At 39.2% G+C, this 22,589-nt stretch overlaps 2 protein-coding genes across 2 annotated transcripts in view; one reads left to right on the top strand and one right to left on the bottom strand.

Moving 5' to 3' along the window:
* Positions 1–1,117: 1,117 nt before the first annotated feature.
* On the top strand, positions 1,118–7,432 carry CDC37L1 (cell division cycle 37-like 1; the record flags this gene model as incomplete). The annotated part of the gene is made up of 6 exons (XM_010571479.1): positions 1,118–1,402; positions 2,425–2,515; positions 4,597–4,712; positions 5,015–5,137; positions 6,010–6,165; positions 7,011–7,432. Coding segments are annotated over 6 exons (873 nt in total), but the record flags the coding sequence as incomplete, so codon positions are not given.
* Positions 7,433–10,334: 2,902 nt separating this feature from the next.
* AK3 (adenylate kinase 3) overlaps positions 10,335–22,589 on the bottom strand; it is a 12,648-nt gene continuing 393 nt past the window's right edge. The window contains exons 2-5 of the mRNA XM_010571478.1: positions 18,300–18,419; positions 14,551–14,723; positions 12,026–12,144; positions 10,335–10,691 (exon numbers count right to left, since the gene is read on the bottom strand). Coding sequence (XP_010569780.1) covers positions 10,568–10,691; positions 12,026–12,144; positions 14,551–14,723; positions 18,300–18,419 — 536 coding nt within the window. The 3' untranslated portion in view covers positions 10,335–10,567. The remainder of the gene's footprint in view (positions 10,692–12,025; positions 12,145–14,550; positions 14,724–18,299; positions 18,420–22,589) is intronic.

Here is a 22,589-nt window from a genome sequence, read left to right as displayed (position 1 = left end):
CGGTGGGGTGGGTGGGTGTGTGACGCCTGCCACTGCCCGTGGGTAACAGTTCCGCGTTTGAGGAGCGATGCGGAGGGAGCTGGGTTGAAGTTATCCTAGCATCCTTAACGTCTAAAAAGCGGATACGTAAGCGGTGTGCTCTTCTGCTGGCTAGGGCAAGTCGGAGTTTTGCAAGTACCTCGTCAGGAATTCTGCGTGTTCTTCCAATAAGCTGCTGTTACATCAGTTTCCCAACAGAGAAATTTTTATCTTGCTATTAAAAAAAGAAAAACAAGAAGCTGTGATTCCCAGACAAAGTTGGCACAAGAACTTTGATGTACCCGCCTTAACGTTTCCTTCAGATAATCTTTAGCAACTTATCAGCACCACAAATCTAATAATAGGGCACTGGAAGGCTGAGGAACTAATGCATGTGAATGCTTTCCCACCAGGAGTGGGGAAAAAAAACAGGCACATAATTTAGAGGATAATTTCTTAAGTTACTGAGTGTGAATACCGAGCACACACCTGGAAGCAATACAAGCACTGTTGCTTAAGAGGTCATTCTCACTCCTAGCTATGAGTGGTGACCTCCTCAATAGATTTGACCAAAAGGAGCATATGCTTGTGCTGGGCCTCAGCCACTTCGTAACTTAAATTCCACTTTTACTGCCAGTTCAAGGGAAGATGTTGGCCATCTGTTAGGTACTAATCCATACTGGAATGCAGGCAGCAGCAGTTCCTTTACTGTTGTGATCTGACATCACAAAACTGATACTTTCTTCTCAGAAGTATGTATTCAGAGTATTCTCACACTTGGCTGTCGGTAGCATTGCAGCCCAAAGATAGCCAGAGGGGTCTCAGCTGTGTCAAAAGTATTTTTACAGTCTGGAGACAATTACTGATAGCAGTACGTGATCCATGACTTTGTAAATGCACTTAAGATAGCTTGAATTAGAAATCTCTTTCTAAAAAACATCTAGCAATACAATACCATGTTTCATCACTCCTGTGAATATAATGCTGCATATCTAAGGTGCCTTCCAGGTGCATTATATTTGAGATTTAGGCCTATCTGCTCCAATACAAACTAAACTGACAATTTTCCCTCCATAAATAGCATGTCTGATTTTCCTCACAGACATACGACCAAGAGATTGAATTAGCCTGCCAAAAAGAAAGAGAGTTTGTGAAGCACTCTGTGGAATACACGTGGAACCTAGCAGAAGCCCAGCAAAAACTAGGTAGCTTAGCACTGCATAATTCAGAATCCCGCGATCAGGAATCTGCTAGAGCAAAGACTGAAGCTGCAGAGCTGAGACAGAGAGAGGAAGAGTGGAGAAGAAAAGAAGAAGCACTAAAGCAGAGGGAAAGACTGAATCTATGGAACACACCTCCTGTTAGTAAAGAGGTATTTAATAAGGTATGACCCATGTCAGTGTGCGTGAAAACAAGTGTTAGTCTCTTTTTTACATTCCATTTGTCTTGAGTGTCTTCTGTGTGCCGTACAGCACAAAACCACAGTATATCTTAAATGGGCTGGGGCAGTGGGGGAGGTGGCATCTGTCTTTGCCTCAGAAAAGGGAGCAAGCTGCACTCGTACTACAAATCTGGATGATGTTTCTCTACCAGAAGTGCAGGTCAAAACTTGCATGGGTCATCTGAGTATTTGATATGAGCCAGCAATGTGCACTTGCAACACAGAAAGCCAGTTGTATCCTGGGTTGCATAAAAGGCAGCATGGATAGCAGGTCAAGGGAGGTGATTCTCCTCCTCTACTCCACTCTTGTGAGATCCTACCTGGAGTACTGCATCGAGCTCTGGGGTCCCCAGTACAAGAAAGACATGGACCTGTTGGAGCAGGTCCAGAGGGAGGGCCATGAAAACAGTCAGAGGGATGGAACACCTCTCTTATGAAGAAAGGCTGAGAGAGTTGACGTTGTTCAGCCTGGAAAAGAGAAGGTGCTGGTGAGCCCTTACTGTGGCCTTTAAATACTTAAAAGGGACTTGTAAGAAAGATAGAGGCCTTTTTTTTTTTTTTATTACAGACTGTAGTGATAGGACAAGGGGCAATGGTTTTAAACTGAAAGAGGGTAGGTTTAGATTGGATATAAGGAAGAAATTTTTTATGATGAGGGTGGTGAAACCCTGGAACAGGTTGCCCAGAGAAGTTGTGGATGCAATGTACATAATTCTCATTGCTGACAGATCAGTAAGTTCCTACATGAGGACAGAAGTTTCTGAGTTCTTTGGTCAGTAGACTATAATGAGACTTTGAAACTATTATGAGGTAATGCACTTTTTTAAAGAAAACCTCAAGTATATGGTGCGACACTAAAATTAGAACATAGCCCTTTAAATAGTAACATTAAAATATAATACTGCTATATGTCACAAAATGTATGCCTGGAGTTTCTGTGATAGTACAATTTTTCTCTTCCTCAGAGTCTTATTAATCAAAAAAGAAAAGAAAGAGAAGATGAAGATGAGTCTGAACCACTTATGCAAAAACATGAACAAAAGATTAGACACTTTGGTGAGTGTGCTTTTTCCATCATTTTGCAGTTCAAACTTCTACAGAATTTGTGTAGGTTCGGTGCTTATTGTACAGAATGAATGTTAACAAATGAAAGACCTGGTTAACAGACTGTTCAGCTTTATTTTATCAGGACAGATAATAATTTCAAAGTGAAATAAGGTATAAACTGTAGAAGCTTCTTAGTTCCTATGACCAATAAGAACTTAAATTTAAAAAAAAATAATTAAGAATTAATATGCAAATGAGCTTAAGCCCTGCAAACTAAAGTTCTAGCAACTTTTTTTGCAGCTCAGTGGGAAAGGCAGGGACATTCATGACAATGTAAATTGTGTGTATAAAAGTGCATGGGATTGTCCATAGCTGTCTCATTTTAATAAATGTTTCTTTTCTGGTGGCTATTAAGCTACAAGGGTAATGACTGATTAAAGGGAAATGTCTGTAAACACCAGGTGAGAGTATGTGTGCATGGAATTGTGTTTCTTAAAATTATATTTAATTATCCACTAGGTGTCACTTTAGCTCTGTCATAATTGTTGAACCCAATTAAGCACAAAGCTGATCTTGTAAAGTAATCTGAAATTTTGATGGTTCTCTGAAGTGCTTTCCATTCTTAGTTACTGGCTGATTTCAGACTATGGTATAGTACAGCCATATTTGGAATACCAGAACAATCAACAGGACTGAGTTGGCAAAATCAAATTCTTCGTACAAGCTTGTTTTTACTAAGCTATTTGGCTTCTAAGGATCTTAAACTGTTCTAAAGAAAGGGTTTCTAGCCCTGTTAGCCTTAGCAAGCCTTGCAAGTACCAAGCTGAGGCACAACACTGTCAGAATATGCAGATAGCAGTGACAGGCACAGGTTCTTTAAAATACTTTAACTGCTAAGTGTAATGACAGTGGAATCCGAAGACATCTCCCCTGCTGTGCATTTCAGCAGAAAAAAAGATACTTTCTTGCAGGCTTCCTGGCTAACAGTTGGGCAAAATTACTTTGTCTAAATTCAGATTAAGCTGTTACAGAAGGAACCTTATTACAGATCATCAATTTTTTTCTTACCTGCTAAATTCAAAGCCACGTTGTTATTTTAATTCAAAATATGTAAATCCATTGCAAAAAGGGACAGTACACTGATGTTCTTTCAACTCTCCTGTTCTGTGCTAGCTGCTGCCAAGGAGCAGTGTGGACTTTGCTAGCTGTATTGTACAAGTTCTGTTTCTGGATCCTGCTCTGGCTTCCAAGCAATAAAGAACTTGCATGGAATAGCTCTCTTGAAAACAGCCAAAAGAAATATTAGCCATTGCTTTCTCTTTAGGCATTTGTTTGCTAGAATTAAGATTATTTTAGGTCATTACCACTGAATTATCTTTAGCCCAGTTATAATTATATGCTGATAGATGGCTAAAGCTGTACATCTGGTACCTGTTGCCAGTAATGACTTGATTGTCAGTGATACATGAAGGACAACTTTAAGAAGTGGTCTGAGAATTGAGTTCTGATTTTTAAACTCTTTACATGAAGATAGCTTCATGCTATCACAATTCAATCTTCTAGTTAACCTTCCAATACTGATGTGGCTTTGCTTTTTGAGATCAAGCTGTTCCTGTAATTAAATTCAAATTTCCTAAAAACCCAGCAAATTGTGTTAGAATAATTTTTTACAGATTACACATTCTTTTCTTTGCATTCTTATTTATATACATTTAGAGGACTTGTTTATCAGAATCACTGAATGTAAATCTCTATCCATAAACTTTTTAAACTATTTGATGTAACTAATAGGTACCTATATATAGAATTGATTTAAAATAACTTATCAATGATGCTAGAGATGCATTAAAAATTGTGACTGTTAAAATCTACTTTTAGTATCTTCAAAGTCTGATTATACTTTCTGGTAATGCTCTTTCAGCATTGGTTAGATGTATAAATAAAACCCCCAAACTTAGTTGTGTGCTATCATTCTGAGGTTAGTAAATTGCAAAGGTGTTAGTATATGCTGGGGTATCAATGCAAGTAACTTCCTTGCTGCATTAATCATTTAACCATTTAGAATATCTTAACCATGTTTTTCTTACTAGGTATGCTGAGCAGATGGGATGATAGTCAAAGATTTTTGTCTGATCACCCATATCTTGTATGTGAAGAAACATCTAGATATCTCATGTTGTGGTGTTTTCATCTAGAAGCTGAACAGGTATGAAGAAGATGTTTAAATTGTTTGAAAGCATACAGTTTCCCACTTGCACTATAAAGAAGCTGACCAACTTGATTAGCTGTTTAACTGTTCTTCCCACCCTCTCTCTACTTTATGTGAAGAAAAACTGTATATAGTGCATCGTCACTTACATGTGTAGTTATAGCTAATTATCAGTCCCCTTGCTTCTGTAAGCATGAGTTCTCATCTGCTTAGGAACTAGAACAAAAGGAAATTATGTTGAATTTTAGAAATATAATCACAGGCAGTATCTTTAAATCATAACTTGAACTTTTTTTCAGAAAAGAGCTCTGATGGAGCAAGTAGCACACCAGGCAGTTGTAATGCAGTTTATTATAGAAATTGCCAGAAGCTGCAATATGGATCCAAGAGGCTGTTTTCGTCTCTTTTTCCAAAAAGCCAAAGTAAGTCAATTTGGGTAATGATGGGAGAAACACTTGATGCTGTACAAGGGACCAGTGTTCTAGAGGTTTCTTCCTAACCATAAGAGGCTAAATATTTTATTGACTGACTTAGGCTTATGGCAGTGTTTTGTTAGCAGTTCTTTTCTAGACAGAATATTTTGGTGTAATTCCAATTCTGAAAATGAAAGTTTTAGGGATTTTGCTTATCCCAGAGGAAAAGCAAGATACAGCAGGGGGACAACAGGGGTGTTATACACAAGTAGTAACTAAGTAACAACAGCAAACAGACCAGTTTAAGGACTGATTTTGGCCAATTACACCTGTGTTTTCACAGTGTACATACGTATTATCACAACTTTCCATTTCATCTGCAGTTCACAGTGCGGCCCAAAGTAGTGTCCCTTTCTCGTTACTGAAATGGAGCAATCCAGAGCTACGCAGGAGAAATGCGGGAAGACTGCAACTGTGGTTTGCTGTAGAGTGTATTCAGTTATTCAAGACTGATGGACCTCAATATTGCCTAAAGGAGTTCAGTTAAAGTGCAAGTCAGCTTGTGCTTTGGTTTTGACCAGTGTTACAACAAGCACCTGTTCTTCTAAGGGTACTGGCTTCTGAGTTGGAAAGGCTACAACTAGATTTATTTTTACATGTCCTTAGATAAATCAGTTAGTTTGCTTCTACATATAAATACTACAGATTGTCTTAAAAAGAAAGCTACCTGAAATTTCATTTTAAATTGACTAACATTATTCTTGTTATTCCCCAAAGGGTATAACATGGATTACTGCATGGGTTTTTTTCAGCGCTGTGTATGCTTACAATTTAAAAGTAAATCTGGCTGAAGTGCAAATATTTCATTTTTCTCTTTGCAGACTGGGGAAGGTTATTTTGAGGCTTTTAAAAATGAACTTGAGGCATTCAAGACGAGAGTGAGAATCTGGTCACAATCACATGGCTTTCAAACTATGTTACTACGTGATCTCAGTGTCAATCCTGGTCTTGTGGGAGAGCTGATATCTTTTTCACAGGTAGGCTTATTATTTCTAGAAAATAATTTAACTAAAGTAGGATTAGGTCCTGCCTTGAGAAGCCATACCTCTCTGAAATATAAAGAGGATTATTCCTAGAACTGCTAGTGCTCAGGATATAATGTACAGTATTATCAATATGCAAGGCATATATGGGCTTTCTTGCTGGAATTCAGAAAGCATCAGCGTAAGGTCAAAAGTACGTTAGTTCAGTGCCCTTACATTTTTGTGCTTAAAATAAACACTGCATCATAAAACTGATCAGATGCTAGAATTTTATTCACAGCATTTAGCACAAGCAGTGAAATGAGGTTTCAGTGTAAAATGACAGATCCTATTCATGGGATCATTCAGGTAAGTCAAGACTAAGGAAAGTCTCCTGTTCTAATAAAAGGAAACTGAGTGTACTTAAGTCTTTTGTTACAGTACTAGTGATGGCCACATTCTGGAATGAAGAAGCAACTTAAAGATTGTAAAAAAAAAAAAATTAGGTATTAGGGAAGGAGTCACAAGTAAAACTACTTATTTGAAATAATTTGATTAAAGTACCTCTCAGGTAAGACCCAACAGCTTAATTTTAAGTAAATGTGCAGTCAAGTGCTAGAAACACTGAGACCAAATACAAGCTATGCCAGCAAATTTAAAGAATTCTTGACACAGTGAGATAATATTGGTTGATGAATTTTTTAGAGCTTATTTCCTTACTATTGTAAATTTGTCTCATCTTAAGATGGACAACACGGAGAGTCCAACTTAAGCTAAAAATCTCTTTTTCTCTCTCTGTCTCTATTCTTCCATATATACAGTTACAGAGAGTTAAGCTGTCAATTTTTCATCTGTTGCAGAACACAGGGGATCTACAAGGTTCCATGAACACAGATGTCTGCAGTGCAAACTCTGTGATGCAAAGAGATGAAGAAGAATCCAAAATGATGGATACAGTGTAGTACTCTTAAGGCTAAGGCCAAGTACTCTTTTTTTTTTTCCTCCCCCCAAAGAAACAAACATGGCTATTTTTTCTTGACACTTATTTTTCTGGGTACTGCACTTTATTTTTCGTGTCAGATTTTTGTTGTTGTTGTTTGGTTTCGGGGGGGAGAGATTTTGAAGGGTGGGTAATTCAGAAAACCTTGTAATACTGTTTGCAAATGTGCTGCTAGGTTTTTGGTTGTTCTTGAAGGGCAGGGTTCTCATATTGCCGAATGTGAAACTGGATGTGTTTTCTGCTACTAACCTTGCCTTTCATGACTTTTAGAAATTAAAGTATGAAAAAAAAAATAAATCTGCACAAATACAATGTTTACAAGAAGTGGTAGATTCTTGGTAGAATCTGCTATTGTCTTACTACAGCTGTGGACATGTTTTACTCTATGAATATTGGAGATCACAACTGTAATCATGCTACCTTGCTGACATTATAAGCTCTCAAATTTAGTTGTCACTAATAGCAATAAATCAATATCTGGTATCAGTATTTCACATATGAATGGGTTAGATTAAAACACTGGCTTTCTACCTCTACTAAGGGGATTTAAATGTTACACTGTGCTTTCATTAAATGTAACTTGGTTTTGTCCTAAAATGTAAGCAATGCTTGTCTACATATGAGTGCTGGGTTGTATCATTTCTGAGAGTCTGACTCTCTTCTTGTTCCTAAGGCTAACTTTAGACTTTTTTTAAACCAAGTCTCATTATGGGGAGAAGTATTTGATGGAGGGGATGGAGGGAACTTGAGGTACAAGGGTTAGGTTAAGACTTCAGCTTAAACAAAAAGCTTTGTCACAGTTCATATAGGGTCAGGTGTCATGTGAGGTTTGGAAGGTATTTCATATGCTATGAAACTAGAGTGGGTTTCTGATATTGGTAACTCAACTAATTAAAGTGGAAAATTATTAAAAGCTTCCTGTTTGAGGAGCTGGAAATCCAAATACTGTTTCTAGACAAGGCCTTCCACAGAATGTCTGCAATCCAAAATTCTACTGTGCTTTTCTAACCTGCTGCTATTACAGCATCTCTGTTTATAAAAATGTATACTGCAGTTGGAAGACTCCAGTGAAGACAGCTCCTATCTCAAATAATGTTATCGGTACAAACTCTGTCCTTTACTGTATTGTTCTGATTGTATGCAAGGTCTGGAAAGTATCTAGTTTCAATAGTTTGATGAACACAGTCTACGTGCAGTTGCTAATTCAGGTGAAAGCTGTGCTGAGATGAGATCAAGTAATTTTCAGTTTGGCTATAGCAGAGATAGGGAAGAGTCTAAGTTTGCAGTATATACCGGAGTGAGTGTTAATACAAATGCAGTAGCAAAAGCAGGAACTCCAGATCCACTGACAGCAGTGACTTTTCGTGTGCCTTGAGTTCTCTAGCAGTTCTTCTGCAGACAGAGGATAAAGGAGCAAGCAGCAGCTCTGTCCCAGATGCTAATGAGAGATAACCAGGTTCAGTAATTTTTTTTAAGTTTGACATACTCCAGAGAGGGTAAGTAAACACTACCTCCTCAGTTAGCTAATTATTAAGGGAAACTAAGGGAAACTAGTAACTTCAGGTTGTTTTTTAACTGAATGTTTTGTACAAGGATAGTAAGAGCAGGGTAGCACAGTCACTTGCAATTGCTACCCTTAATAGTAGAGCCACATTGATCTAGCAACCTCTGATATACTGAAAGTTATTTTTAAAGTTTCTAAGGGGCTACAATTGGATCATGTGGGAGTAAGTGTCAAATCATAAGGAGGTTCCCTCCCCCTTTTCCTTCTGGCTAACTGCAACTTACATAGGCTGGCAAAAAAACAAGCGTAGCTGCTTTTTATTGAAATCAAAATGTATAAATAGAAGCAGCACATCAGGGCTTCTCACTGTAATGTGGTAGCTACTGTTTTCTAATTGTGACTGTTTTTTAAAGAAGTGTATCTCTAAACTCAGTCTACAGCCTCCACATAGACATTTCTGAAGATGAAAGCACCAGTGCTCAGCCTTTTGGTAAGCTTTCTTTAAAATGTAAGGAGAGCTGCTTGCAGTGATAGTTGCTGCCCATATTGTTCATTTATAGTAATGGGAAAGCTTTACAAATTCTACAGTGACCATCCTTTTTAGACTCAAATGTGTCTCAATATTGATAATGCTATACCTACACATGCAAATGTAGTCTGAGGTATGTCAGCACCACAGCTCTGTAGTTGTTTACAGTCACTGCAAAAGGAGATTGGGATCTGCACTAGTAGGACACAGCTACTTCAGATGTTGCCTAGATGGAGTTGTTTGTTCCTCAGGTTATGCTGATTATTCTTGAAACTCTCAATCTGGTGAGCATAAAAAAGGCCAGGGGAGTTCACTGAAAAATAGCAATGTCTGCATTACCTAGACTGTTAAAAGGTGTGGCCTGTGGAGGTTTGTAACTCCAGTTATCTAGAGAATAAATAAATACAAGAGCTGGTCAGAGAAATGAATTAGTTGTATGAACTGGTGAAAACCAGTCCAATTTCTACAATAAAACTTGCTACAGTAATATGACAATGTTAATATTTTGATCACTGGGAGTCCTGGCACTGGCATCAATGAGCAGGTTTTTTTTTTTTCAAAGGTAGTAGAAAAGACACATTCACTAGTCAAGATCATCTAGCTACCAATTTACCAGATTACACTCAATCTGTTCAGTACCTGCTGTCTTTTTACTAATGAAGTCTTACACAGCTGCACAAAGACAGAGGCTTTACCAAATGTGTTGCACATCATTGAAACTCCATTTCTCATGCCTGCAAGATAGCTGCTCTGAGGGCAGAAATATAAACATGGTAATAAGGCCTATCATCCAAGCAAGTGTTAAGGGTAATTTAAGCCCAGCAGAAAGTTCAACTAATATCTCTGCAAGCAAAGCTAAAAGAAGGTGACTGTCTTCCATAAGATCAATCTATATGTATGCCAGTTCTGGTCTGAAATGTCTTTCTACAGAGTGGTGGTCATGGTTCCCACAGCTTCTGGCTGGCCCCAACTAATCACATATTCAAGAAACATGCTTTCATGTCCTTGTCATTGCTTCACACTACATTTCATGAGTGAGTAAATCAATCTTTGTGCTTTGTAATTACGTTGTACTCTGCAATGTGTTTCCTTCACCAGTCAATATTTGCAAACATAAATATTTTCTGAGTAAGAGACATAAGAGTAGCTGCTTTTGTTGAAGTCAGTTACTATATTATAAAAATTAGGTATATTTAATATAAAAAAATACAGCATTAAAGTGAGAACCACAGGCAACAAAGTTTTATCATAATGTAAGTTAATGACAACATTAGACTTGTGATTATTGATCAGTCTGGTGGGCTACTTAAGAGAAATCCTTGATTGCTGAATCTCATGTAATCAAGTGTGAGCTATGACAGATGAGCAGAAGTTAGACCTATTTTCACCTGGGAGTGGCAGCATCTTTCTGGCTCACATCTGGCAACTTGGTTTGGAGGAAAGCATAGATATGTGGCCAGATCTTATTGGTTTCTGTTCCAGAGAAGGATTTCAATAACCCTTTTTCCCTAAGGAAGAAAAGGAAGAAAGCATTACAGAAGTCAAATTGTTTAATTGTTCCAAGATCACCACCTCACTTTAAGATTGCCCTGGCAGGAGTGTGTAAACATGCATGTGATTTAACATCTGAGAACAGCCATAACATCGGGAGTGCAGGGTGGATATGCATTACTGTGTTCTTCAAAGAGTGAGCTATTGGCCACATCAGTTCACAAAACTTGACAGCTGTCCACAGAGTACTTAATAACAAACTATGAAGTGTAAAAATAAGAAGCAGCAATGCAATCATATAGCACATGCTATACAGCAGTCATCTAAACAACCGTGAGTAAAGTTACACTTTGAGGATCAAAGAAAGTGCATCAGAGCAAGCAAGTGAACCAGGCACAATCGAGTTATTCTGAATTAATTCTAGTAGCTAGTTATATCTGTGAAGTATGTTGTTATCAATAATAACCATATCTTAGGCCCATGTCCTACTGTGGTGCTTTGAGGCATTTTTCACTTCAGAAAACTATCTAAGTCAGGAAAATCATTGTCAATCCAGAAAAACTCCTTTAAAACTTAACTGCCCCAAAGACAGAGCTTCTAGTCTTCTGCTCAACAGTTTTGGTAGAGCATAATGAAGGGTGGTGAATATGGAGATAGAGGAAGGACAGTCACTTCAGGATGTTGTCAGAGTCTGATTTCTTTGTCTAGGCAAGATAAGACTACAAAACTCTACATGGTGACCTACTATTATCTATATATTAGCACTGTGATATTTGCAGCTTTACATTAAGAGAAACTTTCTGTATAACTTGGGGTCTTAAAAGAACTAATAATTTGTTATTCCACAGTGCAAATGGCAGTATGGTCAAATAGCTACTTATTCCCAAAGAGTCTTGCTAGCTGTGCCCATGACAGTCTCCTGTTCTTAGAACAGCCACTTTCAAATCCTTATTAACAGTTTTTCTGTTGCATATCACTTCTGGACCCCTTGTTAGAAGGCCTTCTACTTACACATCCAGAAGAGAAAATACTGTTCCAAAAAAAGGAACTGTCTCTGTTACCTTACTAACCAGAGCTATGTTGCTCAGAACAGTACTATAATGTATTGAATAATGCATAGTGCTCTTTGTAAAGCCAAATATGGCTGCAGTGAAAGGCTCTTCTGCTAAGCAGGCTTGCGAAGAGGTTTCACGCAACAGTGGAAAACTTACTCATTTTACTGGGTTGATTTCTTACTGAGTTGATGAAAGATGCACTGCTGCTCATACCACATTCACTGTTGCAAATCTCTGTAACCGAAGAGATCTGTTCCTCTCTACGCGAATGTGGAAGAATAGATTTTACTACTTACCGATAATATTCTAGAACAGGTTTTGTTTGTGCATCATAAGCCTGCAGCCTCTTGGTAACTGTCTCTGGCTTATCATCATCACGCTGAACAAGTGGCTCTCCAGTAATATCATCAATGCCCTAATTATGGTTAAAAGCAAACACTGGTGTATATTTCTTATTTCTGTTTGTTTTGTGTAATTTTCTTTTTAAATTATGATCAGTTTGCAGTTAGTTAAGGTGTAGATTTCTGCTTATAAAGAGAAAGGCTACTGCCCATATCTTATCTGGATTATAAGAAGCTGACTATCCAGTAAAACAGTCCATCAGTTAAAATTATTTTCTCAGTATTTGCAATGAACATCAGGTCATTAGTAACCTGACTGATTTGTCCTCTGGAACATTTGCTGAATATAGGAAATATGTAGACAAAACCTTCATATATGAGGGAAAACAATATTATTGGTAATATGTTCTTGCATAACAAGAAACAAGCAAGAGACCAACTGGACCTCTGAGAATACTGAAACGGGAAAAGGAGTTAATGGCCCTTTAGTTTTAAGTCACAAAATGGAAGAGTTATCATTTAGCAACAGCCGTACAAAAAATGGCATAAGAGCCAGCTGAAGTTTTCGTAGGCTTCAGTAAACAGAGGTAGGGACCAAATGCGTGAACTATGATAGCTCCTACTTCACTGCACATTGCACCTCCAATTTACTGAAGTGCTTTAAGTGATTACAGAGTTTTAGTTTTTAAGCCTTGAAACCAGCAATGACTGAAGAAATTGCTGACCACTGGCATATCTTATAAAGGACTAGCTAGTGCCATAAAAGTTGGCTCCTTCTTAGGTGCATTGAATCATTGTGCATCTAAGGACAGAATATGACCCACCACAGATACAAGTGACTCTGTGCTCCTTCATACATATTAATTAAATTCTCAAGAATTTTTATTTTCGCTAAAGACAAGTTTAATTTGACATTTGGAGTGGAAACATGAGTGATCTTGCAAGTACAAAGCCAATTAGACCACAAAAATGTTTTCCTTTCCTACTTGCATTCTGGCAGTTTCAGAAAATAAGTAACCGTCAATGTTCAGTAAGCTTCTCTGTTCCAGAAGTTCTTATACTGAACCCAAAACACAGCACTATGCCAGCTACTAGGAAGAAAGTTAACTCTATCCCAGCCGAAACCAGGACAGGAATGTGTGAAGAGTATCTGTTCCAGAACATCTGTATCATACCAGAGATGGATTTATATGGTCAAACTTACCTTGTTTACATAATACAATAATTTAAAACACTCAAGTGTTCCTTTCTAGCACCCATGCAGGCAGCCATCCTAATGCCTTCATTGTATCTATCAAGTATTGAGCCTTCAGCCTTGCATTAACTCTAAAGCCATCATCTTTTGGTTCTGTTGAGTAAGTAAACATTTTGCAGGTCTATTAGATAACAGAGACAACTGTATTTCAGCTGTTCAGCTCCATTCCATGATTTCACTTAAAAATTGCAATCTACTTTACATGTTGTGATATGCCTGCTTATTAGCAGAAGGTAGAGTGGAGTGTTCCTAATAGCAAAGCTGTTGTAGCTGAAGTCCACTCTTTGGTAGGTCTGATAATCTGTTGCAGCTTGCCTATGCTCTTCTGCAATTAAAAATAATCATGACTTAAACTACCATATTTTAAACAATACAGTGTTTCCAGTTGCTCACTTCCAGTGCTTAACTGCTATTTCAGCTGGCCTCTTTTCCTGCAACACTGAAGTCCGAAAACTACAAGGCCTGCCATACTTCTGATGTAACTTAGTAGAGCTTCCAGGTGAAATGTGATGCTACAACAGGTATTTAGAGTTAAGGATGAAATACAGCTTAAGTTGAGTTGCACTAAGGCTAATCTGAGTTCCTCAAAAATCTTAAAGTAACAATGTATGATCATTATCTTCAAGTTTACCATTCCTTTCTAGGATATCTCAAGCCATAACCTCTTTGATCTGTTGAGAAGCTTCCCTGATTGGCAAGTTTCTACATCTAATTTTGCAGTATGACAACTGTTCCCTTGAAAATACCCACGCTGGTTAAATATAAACACAGGGAAAGTGTTAAGTGGATTCCTCTGATGATTTGGTGTGCTTCCTAGATAAAAAAAATGAGTCCTCTGGAGGAAGGAAAAGGACACTACATTTTGGACTGTACAGGCTGCAAACTTGCAGAACAGGCTAAGAACACCCCCAACTCCTATGCCAGTGTGCCAGACTGAGAGTATTCCAGATCAGTGAACAGCTTTAACAAGAGTGTATTAAACTCCATGGTGTTTCATTCTGCAGGGGACAAACACGTGTCCATCAGCTGGCGCTTCTACCAGGTCACTAACATACTCTCAGAGGCAGACTGTTACCAGTAAGCTTCTGTGCTTCTAAGAGATGAAATGAGCCTTTTTCTTCTGAGCTACTGTGTTTTGCAACAACATATGCAAACAGTATTTTACTGCAATTACCAAATGCAATGCAACATTTATTTAGTGCCAACACTGACATGTATTGCTTACCTGCACTTTGGGAGGACTGAATTCAAGATTGTAGACTCTGCCACTAGCAGGGTGGATCCAACGTGCTGTGAGCCGACATTTTATGGTCTCAAATGGCACATCTAGGTCAATCACAGTGTCTATTTGACATTCTTTATCCAGGGCTTCTGCCTGAGCAACCGTTCTGGGGAAACCTTTTTAAAGGAAACAACTCCGTAAAAATCCAAAGGCAGAGTTATAGCGAGAATTACCTGGATTCAGTCATTACAGAAAATAATTGCGAGACAGAAAAAAAAAAAAAGCATCATCATACTCTAAAGGTTGAAGAGATATCAGATTTTTCCAAATATTTTTCAGTGTGTCATGGCACTTTAACTTGTAAACACCTCCCAGCTTCCATTTCTTCATTTCAGTTGATCATCTTCCCAAAAGTGTAACAAATGCAAAAAGACCCCATACTTATATGCACTACATACTACTATATTGAATAAAAGCACTGTGTACACATTTTGAACAATAAAAGCCACAAGCAGTTCGCTCAGAGGTCTGGAACAACCTAGAAACATTTGTGACAACTCTTACTTCCATAGTTGTGTAAGTCTGGCTTAAGAAGGTGACCATTACAAACCTATTTTATTCAGTTGCAGTAAGCCCAATATATATACCAGAAGCTGTCCAGGATTAATTTTACATAAAACAGTAGCTTTAGAAAGAGTTCTGGAAAGTCTAGTGTATCAAACTATCCTCAGGGACAATGACTGTGAGAACACTTGGGCTGAACAGGAGTCTCCCACTTCACTTAAAAGACACTGCATTTTGCCCCATGGCTCCAGTAGCGTGCCTTCAAAGGCACATGTTAGTACTAGAGAAATCTAGTGGAACTTAAGGTGGGGCGGGGGGGAACAGGACACACGACAGAGAACAAGAGAACCAAGGTCTCCACAAAGAATTTAAAATGAAAAATTGACCACAAGAACTTCAGCGGTCAAAGGTACTGCAGACCATGCTACTGCACTACTGATTCACTGCAATAATACCTCTACCCACAAAGCTCTTGCAGAGTCTCATGTTCTTCAGTAGCTTGTAATTTTCATCATACTATACAAGTAAACTTCTCCACAAAGGCAAGTACTGATAGATACAAACTTAAGAAAGTCTTCCTTATGTAACATTGGTTTATGAGTCCATTGCCTGAGTAAGGAACTTGCCAAGAACTAGCCTTAAAACAGAAAAAAAAAACATTTTATGGTCTTAAGGCTACTGTGTCTTGTCTAACACATCACAAAAGGAAAGAGTTGATTAACTTAGTCCAAGTTCTTGCTTGTGCATCAAGTCCGATGTACCTGGTTTGCATCACAGTTATCAACTGCCCTCATCCTATTTCTCTCACATTCACATTATCTCATGGAAATGCTTTTAAATGTTATGAGCAGAGGGAAAGCCAGGACTCCAGCACTGCTGTTCTTTCTTACTATTGACAAGCCACCACACATCTTAGTTATGCAGCTGGAAAATGAGTTTGCTTTGGGACTCAGTAATGAGAAACTTCCCCAACAAACTAAAGTGCTTTTACGAAAGCATTTCATTGAAACTGAACCAGCATTTGTTGCTGTCGTGGTTTAAACCCAGCCAGCAACTTGGCACCATGCAGCTGCTCACTCCCCCCTCCCAGTGGGATGGAGAGGAGAATTGGAAAAAAAAAAAAAGTAAAACTTGTGGGTTGAGATAAGAATGATTTAATAACTAAAGTAAAATAAAATATAATACTAACAATAATAATAACAACATATAATAGTAATAGTAATGAAAAGAAATATATGAAAAAAAAACAAAAAACAAAAAATAAGAAAAGACAAGTAATGCACAGTGCAATTGCTCACCACGTGCTGGCTGATGCCTGAGCAGCAATCCGCCCCTCCCGGCCAAGTCCCCCCAGTTTATATACTGAGCATGACGTTCTACGATATGGAATATCTCTTTGGCTAGTTCGGGTCAGTGGTCCTGGCCGTGCTCCATCCCTGCTTCTTGTACATCTGCTTGCTGGCAGAGCATGGAAAACTGAAAAATCCTTAACTTAGATCCTAAGTGCTGCTTAGCAACAACTAAGACATCGGTGTGTTATCAACATTATTCTCACACTAAATCCAAAACACACTGTACCAGCTACTAAGAAGAAAATTAACTATCCCAGCTGAAACCAGGACAGCTGCATACATTCTCGATACCAAAAAAAATAATCTACAAGATGTGATGAGTTATGAAGAATCCAGGGACACAGAGAAAAGTGCCCCAATTATACAGCACATAAATCTAAGCAGATCATACCCACACACATATGACTTGGACTGCTACATCTGCTATGACTCTAGAAGCCAGCCTATCATAAGGCAGTGGAAATGGATATTTGGCTAAGTAAGCATAGAAGAAGCTCAGCAACTCTATTTAGTTTGACCTAGCTGACCTCAGCTGTTTGTTCTGAGTTGCAGTTATCAATCTAAAGACTTTCTGCTTAACATATTTCAACAAAACAGTATTGTTCCTACAGAGCCGATTATGCCAGAGCCATCCCTAGTGTAATTCACTGAGTCTCATTACAAATGCTGATGCCGACAAAATTTCTGCTCCAAAAGTTTAAAGAAGGCAGCATGTTAACAGGCAGCAGAAATTGATTTATTCTCTTACAGCCTCCACACCATCTTCCTGTTAAGAGTTGCCACTGTGCCTAGCTAATACTGCTACACATCCAGATCCAGAAGGCTGGAACTGTGTGTACACAGGACCTGGAACTAAAGAAAAGAAAAAATCTGAGCTCTTTCCCTTATTGGTTAGGTTTCATTGTGCTGTTCACTGTGGAAATTAAGCCTTTGTCCTCACTAAGGAGGAACATAACCATGACTAAAGCCACCAGAACAGATCGCTGTACTAGAAGCAATTATAATAAAGCACTAAGGGACAGAAAGCACTGTGGATTTCTCACTCCCTGTAAATAAAAAGCCACACCAACAACTTTTTAGTTTTATCTACTGAGGCAGGTTGCGACTACATCCAGCCTAGACACTATCTTTGTGCTGTGCATCCAACTGTACTCCCATGGGCTGGGGTAACAAGCCAGTCAGTTCATGAAGACAGTGGCAAATGCATTTTCTTTCTACTGTGAATGTGGAAGCAATGAGCTTACGCTGCAGAATTGCAGAACATTTCACTCTAGAGAACAGAACCAAAGAGCAAATGAAAGATACCTTTTAGAGCACTTAAGCAGTGTTTTTGTTAGTGATTTATTACACACTGCACTGCTGCAGAACTTGCTTTCCATACTTGCCTTGTTGCTGCATCACATACCTACCTTTCTATTTAAAGAATTCCTCAGCCCCATTCTTCAAAGTGTTCCATTCCCCAAGGACTTTAGCAAGAAAAGGCTTTAAAAAAAAGCAACTTCTCATGTGTATTTTAAAGGGGGAATAAAGCATAAGAATTACCACAATTGCCAGTTCTGAAATTTTACTGGAGTGTTGAACTACCCTTTTCAACATGAATTAAACATCCCTGTGAAGCTCTGAAGCTGAGATGCACCCAAAGCATTTTACAGCCAAAGAACCTGGGGCAGACTGGCTGCTGAACGTTTCACAAGCAGCTGGCAACAAATACTGTCCAGTTACTATGACTCAAGGATGGCTACTGGAGTGTAGCTAACCACAAGCGACCAAAGCACTCCAAGCTTTCCAGTGCACATTTTCTCTCCATATGTAGTAATATCCAATATGCTGACTTACCATCCAACAGCCAGTTGTACCGATCTAGACCTTTTAGCTCATTCAGCATCAGTCGTGTCATGATGTCATCTGGAATAAGCCGCCCTTGATCAATGTAGGACTTGGCAAGGATTCCAACTTCTGTGAAAGTAAAAGGAGTCACATTACACTATCTCTGACCTCCAGCAAGCGAAAAAAAGCCCACAAGCCCTCAAAAAATTTGTTTTGATCGGGATGGCGCAGAACCATAAAGTTGTAAACAAGACAGACAGTATGCTTGCTGAAATTCGAAAACAGATGATCAGGATCTGATCATGCAAATATGCATCAGATTAATTTGATAGGTCTCTAGTTCCATGGATGGCAACAGGGTATTCAGCACACCTCTATCCCCACACCCTCTGAATAGTACTAATAAGTATTTGAAGTATTGCGTCTCCAAAACTAAAATCAGGAGAGGCCATTAGGTAAAAGAGTCCTCAAAAGAAGCAATGTAAAGGATAAAAGTTCATTAAGATACCAGCCCTGAGATTTCCTGTCAAGAAAGTTATTTTCTCAGTTTAGTGACTAGTTATTAACTTATGACTTCACTACGAAGAGAAATGCCTTTGGTATTTAAAAGAGCAGTATGCAATGGGACACGCTTGCCAGATAACGTATTTTTACAATTTCTGGAGTTACAGGAGGATGTTTATAGATGTAAACTATTTATGGGAGCACACAGACACTAGTATTTTCCCATGGAACTGACTAACCTTTAATACCAGTTATTTAGCCTACTGGCTCACTAAAATGCCATCCACCAATCACAGTTCTGGATATCACACCATGCTTCTACATGACAGGTGGCAGCATACCGTACTTCACCCAAATCATGGGTATAGCTGGGAAGAAATTAATTTGCTGGGGTTGTGTCCTAGAGCACAAAGTCTCCGTGGCCTTTGTTTATAAAACAATTACCCAATTACGTAAGTCACCCCGAATAGCAGCTAGATTGGTTTTATTATGGATCTGCAGAAGCCCTTACTTGCAGCCAGTTCAGATCTAGGTACAGTAAACTAAACAGAAGAGAAAACGGGATGGACTGACATACCAACACAAGATATAACCACTTTCAGCAGAAAGCAATGAAGAATGCCACTCCCATCACTTGACGCAGGATTGGAATGTGCAATAGTACAGAGGCCCCTTCTCAGACGAGGCAACTGAAAAGCAATAGATGTCCTCAAATAATGCAAAGAGTCGCTTTGGTGCTGAAAAAAAAAGTAAGTAACAAAGGGAAAATTTCTCCTTATTGGACGTTCACATCTAGAGTCAGGCTTTGAAAAGTTTGAAGGCCATTTAGAAATAGGCACTATGCACCTTGGTCACATTTCAAATAATCCTTACAATGTGGAAAAGAGTCAGACTCTGGTCCTGGAGTCCTCAAGCGCATGACAAACTGGAAAGAAGGTGACTGTCTGCCTGGGTACAAAGTGTCTATTCTTTTCCCTACCTCCCTTCTTCGAGGTCAGCAAGTCGTACCTCTTTTACTATTCTAGTGAGTGCACTTTGAACTATGTACCCTGCAAAAGTAGGCTGGGAGGAGGAATAAATTATGTCTAGATAGTTTAATGTGTACTTGATGCTTGGATCTGTTACTGATTTACACTGAAACACTGCTCTAGCCACAATGATCTAAGAATATGTGCAAGGCAAGGTTGACAGAGAACGGTACTAACCATTGGAAAGACAGATGAGCTTTTGGACCCAGAGATGTTTGGAGTATGGCAAGCTGTAAGGTCCTATTATTAGACCAACAGAGCTGGAAACATGCTGCCTGTCTCTATAAACCTCAGGTCCCTCAGAAAGTCACTATTACAGAAGAAAAAATTAGGCACAGCTGTACCCAAATAGTTGTATGTTAGGATGAAAAGTTTGTATACTAGACCATAGCTGCCTTTTTTTTTTTTTTTTTTCCCTTTCTTTCCCCCCTTGTTGTTGCAGGTGGGGTTTTGTGAGGTTTTGTTGTTTTTATTTTGTTCTGGTTTTTTTCAGCTTGGGTCTGAAACCACTACAGGCATGGCAATCTTTGGAATTAAAAGCAACATGGGTTTCTTTCCTGTCTAGGTGATAACAGGTATCCATGTTTCAAGTATTGCAAAAGATTGGCATGTCCTCACCACATTACAGCAAACAAGCTCTAGCCACATTCAGACAACAGGTTGCTTAGCACTAGAGAGGTGGTCACAGACTGTCCACTCTCCAAAGCAGCAGAATGTGGTAGTAAATGCAAATTGCTTAGGGCGCTCACATGTTCAACAGGACTCTTCAACAGACAAAGTCCATTTTCACAAGACAGCAAATGCCAAAAATGGCACCATGTAACTGTTGTTAGTTATATTTAATTTTTCAAGTGTTTTAACTGCCCAACTTAGCCTAACACAGTTCCCAAAGAATTTGGAATTGCAGGACTCTTCTATGATAATCAAAACTTACAAACTCTTTGCCTCAACTAAACTTGTCAAAGCTCTGCGAGTTGCCTCTCAGTCTCTCTCCCTCCTTCAGCGTACTACGCACCCCTGCTACCTTGGTGTTGATCTCAATCCTTTGGAGACCATTTCTGCAATGAGTGACTCGCTTTCAATAAAATTAACAGAACTTCATCTGGGTTAATTAGTGAATGAAAAACTCTGTAGCAGATTCCTATAACTTCTACGCTAGCTAATTCAGAGCAAACCTCATCATCTCTTACACCCTCCACTGGCTTCTCTCCTCACATTCAAGGTTTAACGCATCTGTTACACTTTCATTTCACATCTTGGTTCTCCTTCACATTCTTTCATCTGTCCAACCCACCTAGAACACTTTTGCCATATCACTTTTCTTTCCACTACTTCATGGCTGCCTCCTTAAATCAAGCAATGGGGTATTTCCACTTGCAATTTCCTCTTCTCAGGCACCCTTCAGCTTGATTTTGGTGGTCTTTGATCTTGCTTCCGAGACATATTGAAAACAGCACAAAACCTGAAGTAGTTAGTAAATAACCTATTTCCTTAATCTTCTGCAACACCTTTCTTTCTCACTAGGTCTTAACTTACACTGAAAGTTCTTAACAGCAACAATTTTGGTTTTGTGACACTTTGTAAATAAAAATTTACGCTTGTGCAATCAGACAGGAAAAGCATGAATGTGATCAGATATGCCTGCACAGGTGGTGCTCTAGCAAATATTTAACTTGTAGTTATCAACTGTAGTAAAGTCAGTCAACTAAGCCAAAGTCATTGTTCTTCGAGAGCAAACAGAATTTGTGTGAAAAGAGATGTGGAAATCACATCACATCACAACTGATTTCATAATACCAATAATTTTTCAATTTCAAACATGCTTATAAGCCTCCAAAACCTAGCTTTGGTTACCTAGCCACAACATTGCAGAAATACTTGCAGTCCTCTGCAGCTTCAAAGTGCTGAAAATAACAATACCCTCACTTCATCACATGCAACCTGAAATGGTTCTTACAAGGTTTTCGACCCCACCGTGAAGAAAAGCAGATGCGGCAGTCAGGAGGGGACCTTCCATCATCGCAAAAACCCACCAGAGGGGTTGTGGCATCTCAACAGAGAGCCAGAGGTCAAGTTACGACCATACAGTAAATATAACACACATCATTACCTAATACAAGCAACTCTGTATGCAAACACAGACCATGCTGAAACCTAAGCACAGTATGAACTTGTTGTAGGGTAATAATAATTGAAAAAGCACAAGGTAAGCAGTTTGAAAATCTTGCCCCTTGTTTTTGGAAAGCAGCACTACAGTTATGCCTGCCAGTTCCAGAAGAGGCCTTCTAATTTTGGAACAGCTGGTAACTCTAGGTGCCTCTACTTCTAGTCATCTCATGGAGATCTGAAAAAGCCTGATTGCCCAGAACCCCTCCCGTTGCCCCGCCTGTTAAAAACATGAATATTTTTCCCTTTCAAGAGAGGAGTTAAGGATTAGGTGTGTGTTACAAAACAAGGAAAACGCCCGGAAAAAAAAACCACCACAAAACAAAACAAAAAAACCAAACCAAAAACAGATAAGCCCGGTTCACGCTTACAAAGAGGATGCCAAGTGACAGCTTTTAGAGGATCCTCGGCTGCAGCCTCGAGGCCCATCTCGGTGGCCTCTGGCCTCCTGGTAGAGCTGCCGTGAAGGCGCCCAGCCTCCGGGGCGGGGAGCACATATTGGTGGGACTGGGAAGCAGCAATGCCCCCAGGGACTTCCCGGACGGGGAGGGGAAGGACCGGCGGAGCGGAAGGACCGGCGTGGGGCCGGTTCCTGCGTGGG

The sequence above is a fragment of the Haliaeetus leucocephalus genome, unplaced genomic scaffold, assembly GCF_000737465.1.
Source record: "Haliaeetus leucocephalus isolate CR32 unplaced genomic scaffold, Haliaeetus_leucocephalus-4.0 Scaffold329, whole genome shotgun sequence".
In the NCBI taxonomy this organism is placed as follows: Eukaryota; Metazoa; Chordata; class Aves; order Accipitriformes; family Accipitridae; genus Haliaeetus; species Haliaeetus leucocephalus.
The sequence above is the reverse complement of the archived record's forward strand: the minus strand, read 5'-3'. Positions and strand labels throughout refer to the sequence as shown.